At 47.0% G+C, this 7,436-nt stretch overlaps 1 protein-coding gene across 1 annotated transcript in view; it reads left to right on the top strand.

Annotated features, from left to right (window-relative positions):
- The window catches only part of LGALS4 (lectin, galactoside-binding, soluble, 4), an 8,288-nt gene extending 3,395 nt beyond the window's left edge, over window positions 1-4,893 (top strand). The window contains exons 4-10 of the mRNA XM_015571068.1: window positions 1,714-1,848; window positions 3,550-3,576; window positions 3,695-3,730; window positions 3,893-3,922; window positions 4,197-4,285; window positions 4,423-4,588; window positions 4,668-4,893. Coding sequence (XP_015426554.1) covers window positions 1,714-1,848; window positions 3,550-3,576; window positions 3,695-3,730; window positions 3,893-3,922; window positions 4,197-4,285; window positions 4,423-4,588; window positions 4,668-4,814 — 630 coding nt within the window. The 3' untranslated portion in view covers window positions 4,815-4,893. The remainder of the gene's footprint in view (window positions 1-1,713; window positions 1,849-3,549; window positions 3,577-3,694; window positions 3,731-3,892; window positions 3,923-4,196; window positions 4,286-4,422; window positions 4,589-4,667) is intronic.
- The last annotated feature ends 2,543 nt before the right edge of the window (window positions 4,894-7,436 follow it).

Here is a 7,436-nt window from a genome sequence, read left to right on the forward strand (position 1 = left end):
CCTTTCCTCCTCTCTTCTTTTTTCTCTTCCCCTTCCCTCCTCCCTACCGAGCTTCTCCCTTTTCCTTCTTTCCTCCCTATTAAAAAATGTCTCTTTTATCTCTTTTTCTCCTCCCCATTCCTCCCGGGGAGAGGCTTCTAATATGTTTAATGTATATCATCTGTTCCTTTGTGTTCTTGTGAAATGTGTATTTTTGCTCTTTCTGTGGAGACTCTAAACACACACACAGGAAGCACCGAGCACAGTGACACGGTCTCCTTGGCCTGCTCCAGTCGCGGTGCCCTCTGCTTTCATCCTTACCTCTCACTTCCCCTCCAATTTACTTCAAAACAAACCCCAGATATCATACAATTTCATTCATAAGTATTTCAGTTTTACAAACACAGTCATGCCGTCATGATCACACCTAAAAAACGGACTGTCCTTGCTCAGTGTCACCACATATCCTTAACCGCCTTGTTTGCTGTTTTCTACAGTTTGTTTGAATCAAGGTCCAATGAGACTCACACATTGAGACTAGTTGCTATTGTGCAAGTGTTTTTTATTTGTTAGTGAAGTGTGACCCAGGTACAAAAGAGTGCACGCCTTGTGTACACAGCTCAGACGACTTTTCCCAAAGAGAGTGCACCCATGTAGCCAGCGCTTCATCTAAAAACAAATGCCTGTAGCCCCCAAAGCCCCTTCAGGCCCCCCCAGTCCCCTCGCCCCACAGGTGGCCTTTATCCTGTCTTTTCTCAGCCTGGATCTATTTCCCTGTCTTTGTTTTTTAAGTCTGTGTGGCTGTGCTGTGTGACTGTGTAGGACTCCAGGCGGACACGCTCTGAGTTCCTTCCATCCCTGCCTCCGACTCCCCACAGATGGCATTGCATCCCGTGTGACCAATGTGGAGAGTCCCCTGGAGGGGAACTGCAGGGCTGGGCACGCACCTGGACTTTACCTGCCCTTATATGGGCACCAGATTTCTAACATCATTTTTGGAGGTTAGCACCTCGGTTTGAGGTTGGACAGACAAGGATTGAGACTGGGCTTTGCCACTCCCCAGTGTGTGACCTTGAGCTGGTCACTCTATGCACTGGAGCCTCTGGTTTCTTGAACAACAGGGACAATCCCTTGTCCTGCCTCACGGAGCTGTTGAGAGAATCACCGTGTTGCTATCACTATGGAAAGTGCTTAGCACGTAGGAAGCACTCCGTCCTGGGAGCTGGCTCTCGGCCTCATGGTCATTGCTCAGCACTCTGACTAGAACCCATGCTGAGATATGATCACAAGACAAGGCTCTACCCGGGGCTTGCACGGTGCCTGGGGCATACTTTGCTGGCTTTTAACCTTCCCAACAATCCCAGAGTGAGCCCATGTTACAGATGAGGAAACAAAGTCTCAGAGAGGTGAGCTGGTTTATCTGAGGTCACACACCTAAGACATGTCAGAGCTAGACCTCCAACCCAACTCATTTGGTGCTTAAACCGGGCCTTAGACTCGAGTCTCTCTATCCCCAGACTAAATTCTATCTTCTCTCCTATCCATTAATCTGTGAGCTGACTTTTGACCCTAGCTTGACCTCTGACCTGTGGACTCCTAGGTTCCTGACTCTGAAGCTATCCAAGCTCACCCTAAGACTTTTGACCCCAAGTTAAAAAGACCCCTGTTCCCTGCTTCCTGTCTCTACCTTTCCCAGGGCATGGATGTTGACTCTGACCTTACCCTGCCCTCCAGGTGGTGATAAATGGAAATCCGTTCTATGAGTTTGGGCACCGGATCCCTCTACAGATGGTCACTCACCTGCAAGTGGACGGGGACCTGGAGCTTCAATCAATCAATTTCATCGGAGGCCAGCCGGCCCCAAGCCAGGTGTGCAGGGCCCCCCTCTCTTATTTGCTTCCTTCTTTGTTTTATTTTAATTTTAAATTTATTGATTTTAAAAAAGAGAGAGAGAGGAGAGAGAGAGAGAGAGAGAGAGAGAGAGAGAGAGAGAGAGAGACTTGTTGTTCCACTTATTTATGCATTCATTGGTTGACTTTTGTATATGCCTTGACCAGGGATCAAACCCACAACCTTGGCATGTCAGAAAGACACTAACCAACTGAGCTACTCGGCCTGGGCTGCTTCCTTCTTTAATTAATTCATTCCCCCATTCCTTTATTTCCTGGCACCCTTTGCTGGGTGATGCCATGGACCCAGAGGACCAAGACAGTCTACTATGTCACCAGTTGGTGTTGGCCACAATGATCAGGGCTGGGATGGGGGGCGCACAGGAGCTTTGGGCGTCTTAATGAAGGGCTTCCTAGGGAAGGAGGAAGTGTGTACGTTGAGTCAGGAAAGGAAGATAAGGAGGAACAAAACCCACAGGAATAGCAAACAAGTTCATGAGACTTTGCCTAACATCATTTGTCACCCACAAACTCAGTGAAAATCAATATGAGCCACCACTGCACCCACCAGAGGAGCCACACTGAGAAAGGCACCAATACCCACCGTTGGTGGGGCCGTGGACTGGCTACACTCCTATGCCTTGGAAGATGACTGGGCAGCATCTGTGAAGGCTGACCAGACACTTACCAACGACTTAGAAACCCCACTCCTGGGTCCACAGTGAACAAATGGCCACCAGAACACCCGCACTTGAACCGGTTGGGAAGCCCGAATCCAGCCCCCCGAGGTGCCCGTCAGCTGAGGGCTCCACACTGCAGCCAGCACCTGCACGGGAAGGTGCTCTGGTGATCATCAGCTCCGTTTTACAGATGTGGGAGCTGAGGCCCCGAGAGCTTAAGTGACTTGCCCCAGGTCATGGACCAGCAAGTGGCAGAGCCACGGGGTCTGTGCTCAGACTGCTCCTGTGCTCCCTGATGAAGAAATGTCGGGAATGTGTTTAATCTGTACGGTGGTCACGGGCCTATGGACTTCATTTTACCATCATGCTTCATCGATGCATTTTGGAAAGAAAACTAGATAAGGCCTTCAGAAAAGGGCCTTCAGAAAAGCTGGCTCAAAATGGAAGTCAGGCAGAGAGGAGATCATTAGAAAGAAGAGGAAATAGAGAGTTAATAAAAGTCAACTAGGGAAGGGAAAGGTGTTTTGGGCAGAGGGAACCACCTGAGAGGAGGTGTGGACAAGAGACAGCAACAGAAACAGAGAAACAGGAGAAACACACAGACTGAGAGAGCCTGAGACAGACAGGACGTGGCTGATTCCAGGGAGTCCCTATTGCCCCAGCGGTGGGCATGTGGAGTGAGGGGCATGGTGGTTGGGGATGAGGTGAGCATGGGTATTGTATGGGCCTGGAGGTATGTACACTTCATTATGCAGCTTCTGGATCTGGGGGGACAGCAGGAAGCCAGGGTAGGAGAGGGTACAAGAATAGAATTTACCAGGTTTTCCCAAAGTGGTGGTGATCCCTAAATAGCAAGTCCCTCTCCATTAATGAGCCATTTGAGTGCCACCCTTTGACTCCAGAGTTCCCTTGGGTGGTGGTGGTGGGCAGAGGTCTTTGACACTCTCCAGGCCTTCGTTCAGAGTCCCTCTCATCACCTCTTTCTCCCTCTGTGCCCACAGAGCCCCATGGTTATTCCAGCATATCCTGTAAGTACCTGCTGGACGATGACACATTTTCCCTTGACATGGGGGTTTGGTGGCTGAGGAGGTCCTGGGGCAGGGGACCCTGGTCTTTTCACTGTTCCTACCTCTTCTATCCATGTAGGGTTCTGGATGCAAGCCTCCGCAGAGTAACCTGCCTGTAAGTGGGAGGGCTGTTCGGCCATGTAGTGGGGGAGGGTGAGAACTGGGAGGGTCACCAGGAGTACCAATCCAGTACCTGGTGATATGCTACATGTTGTATGTGTGCCGTCAATATTTGTCAAATATTATAGAATAATATCTCTTCTTTCTCACTTCACAGACCATGGAGGGACCCCCAATCTTCAACCCGGTAAGGAGCCCTGCAGTTTAGGGCTCTATGGTGGGCAATTTGTGGAGAAGCAGGAATTGAGGGGGGTTAGGAGCCCTGATCCACGGGGAGCCCTGAGAGGGCAAAGGGTGTTGGGGACAGGAAGTGGGAAAAAGAAGTTGGTGGTCAGAGTGGGGCAGGGGACAGGAATTGGGGATATTTCCCAGGACTAGTAGGAGCCTCTCTGAAAATTTGTCCTTGCATCTGGCTTCTGGTGACCTGAGAGATGATGGGACCCCATGTTCTCTTTTCACAGACTGTGCCATTTATAGGAAAACTGCAAGGGGGGCTTACAGCCCGAAAAACCATCATAGTCAAGGGCTACGTGCCTCCCACAGGCAAGAGGTACGGAACTGAGGCTGAGGTGGGAGTCCTCAGCTTCCCTTCTCCCTCTGACCCTGGAGTCCAGTTTTGAGCCCTCTGTCTCTTGAGGGGCCAGGTGCTGGCCACCTCCTGACTCTCATCTCCCTCTCTGTCCCCAGCTTTGCCATCAACTTCAAGGTGGGATCATCCGGAGACGTGGCTCTCCACATTAACCCCCGCCTGACTGAGGACACCGTGGTTCGGAACAGCCATCTGAACGGCTCGTGGGGATCTGAGGAGAAGAAGATCTCCTACAACCCGTTTGGTCGTGGCCAGTACTTTGATGTGAGTCTGGCTTTCTTTCCCACTTCCCTCCAATGCCTCTGTCCTGGCCATAGCCTCATACCTGCCCCTCTCCCTGCAGCTGTCCATTCGTTGTGGCATCGATCGTTTCAAGGTTTATGGCAATGGCCAGCACCTCTTCGACTTCTCCCATCGCCTTTCAGCCTTCCAGAGGGTGGACATTCTGGAGATTGAGGGTGATATCACCTTGTCCTATGTCCAGATCTGATCTATTCCTGGGAGCACACAGAGAAAGATCCCATAAGACTCCATTTTAAGCTTCTAATAAACTATCTGAGAGTGTCTAATGAGTGTCCATGACTTCATTCACCACCCCCATACACACACACATACTGTTCCTTTATGCATTGAATCAGTTGTGCACTGTCCATTGAGCTATCCAATCATCTATCCATCCATTCTCCCATCATAATAAATCTAGGTACCCTACCCCTACCCAAACACTGATCTTAGGGACTTATGTGTATCAAATCATTCATTTCTCACAACAATTATAATCCAAAATCAAGAATGTACACCAGGCCAGCTGGCGTGGCTCAGTGGTTATGTGTTGGCCTATGAACCAGGAGGTCATGGTTCAATTCCTGGTCAGGGCACATGCCCGGGTTGCGGGCTCAATCCCCAGTGTGTGGTGTGCAGAAGGCAGCTGATTGATGATTCTCTCTCATCATTGATGTCTCTATTTTTCTCTCCCCTCCCTTCATCTCTGAAATCAATAAAAATATATTAAAAAAAAAGAATGAACACCACTAGCCCTGGTCACGTGGCTCAGTTGGTTGGAATATCGTCCCCTAATCAAGAAGGTTGCAGGTTTGATTCCTGGTCAGGGAACATAACTGGATTGAGGATTCAATCTCTGGTCAGGGCACATATGGGAGGCAACTGACCAATGTTTCTCTCTCACATCAATGTTTCTCTCTCTTTCCCCCTTCCTCCCTCTAAAACCAATTTTAAAAAAACAACATATCCTTAGATGAGGATTTAAAAAAAAAAAAAGAAACACCACTAATGACTCTACATAAAATACAGGGGATTACAAGGGAATATTATGAAAAAGTTTAGGCCAACAAATTTGGCAACATAAATGAGGGGAACAAACTCCCAGAAAGTTAAAAATTATCTAAACTGATAGAGAAAATATTTAAAAAAATGTTTTTTTTTCTCCATGGAAACACTCATAAAATGTGTGTAGAAATATTCATTACAATTCAGTTAAAAACTAAAAAGACCTAGACTAGTCAAAACAATTTTGAAAAGAACAAAGACTATTTACACTACACGATTTCAGGACTTACTAGAAAGCTCTAGTAACCAAGAATGTGGCATTGGCATAAGGACAGACACATAGATCAACAAATCAGAAAAAAGAGTCTGGAAATAAACGGATATATGTATAATTTATGTTTGATAAAATACTGTCAAGCTAATTCAATGGGGAAAAAAAGACAGTAATTTCCACATATAGCAAGAAATGAACCTGAACCCTTCCTCACACCATACCCCAAAATTAACTAAAAATTATCAAGCCTGCCCTGGCCAGTGTGGCTCAGTTGGTTGGGAGTTGTCCCGTGCACTGAGAGGTTGCTGGTTCAATTCCCAGTCATGCCTGGGAGTATGCCCAGGACAGCCGATCCTTATTTGCCTCTCCCATCAATGTTTCTCTCTCTCTCTCTCTCTCTCTCTCTTTCTCTCTCCCGCCCCGCCCCCCGCCTAAAAATCAATGAAAATTGTATGTTAAGAATTTATTAGGGCTGAAACAGGTTTGGCTCAGTGGATAGAGCGTCGGCCTGCGGACTGAAAGGGCCCAGGTTCGATTCCGGTCAAGGGCATGTACCTGGGTTGTGGGCACATCCCCAGTAGGAAATGTGCAAGAGGCAGCTGATTGATGTTTCTCTCTCATCGATGTTTCTAACTCTCTATCTCTCTCTCGTCCTCTCTGTAAAAAATCAATAAAAAATATATATTTTTAAAAAAGAATTTATTAGGAATAACAGCACTCCATCCTTCACATTTTATTTATTTATTTATTTATTTATCCTCACCTGAGGATATTTTCTATTGATTTTTTTAGAGCGAGTAGAAGAGAGAGACAGAGAGAAACACCAATGTGAGAGAGACACATTGATTAGTTGCCTTCTGCATGCCCCAGACCAGGGCTGGGAGCCTGCAACTGAGGTATGTGTCCTTGACCGGAATCAAACCCGGGACCCTATACACTGAGCCAAACTGGCTAAGGCTCAAAACAATTTTTTTAAAAAAAGACTTAAGATCTAAACATAAATGCTAAAACTATAAAAACAGAAAGAAAAAAAAGAGCAAGAGATAATCTCTAACTTGAGATGGGCAAAGATTTTTTTAAATCACCTTTTTAAAAAAATATATTTTATTGATTTCTTACAGAGAGGAAGGGAGAGAGATAGAGTGATAGAAACATCGATGAGAGAGAAACATCGATTGGCTGCCTCCTGCACACCCCCAACTGGGGATATGCCAGCAACCAAGGTAAATGCCCTTGACCGGAACCAAATCTGGAACGCTTCAGTCCGCAGGCCAACGCTCTATCCACTGAGTCAAACCGGTTAGGGCTACCTTCTGCGATTTTAATAAATGTATTTTATTTATTCATTTATTTAGAGAGATCAATTTGTTCCACTTATTTATGCATCATTGGTTGATTCTTTTTTTTAAATTAAATCTTTATTGTTCAGATTATTACAGTTGTTTCTCTTTTTTCCCCCCATAACTCCCCTCCACCCAGTTCCCACTCCACCCTCCACCCTCACTCCCCACCCACTGTCCTCATCCATAGGTGCACGATTTTTGTCCAGTC

This window comes from Myotis davidii, unplaced genomic scaffold (genome assembly GCF_000327345.1).
Source record: "Myotis davidii unplaced genomic scaffold, ASM32734v1 scaffold1608, whole genome shotgun sequence".
Classification (NCBI taxonomy): domain Eukaryota; kingdom Metazoa; phylum Chordata; class Mammalia; order Chiroptera; family Vespertilionidae; genus Myotis; species Myotis davidii.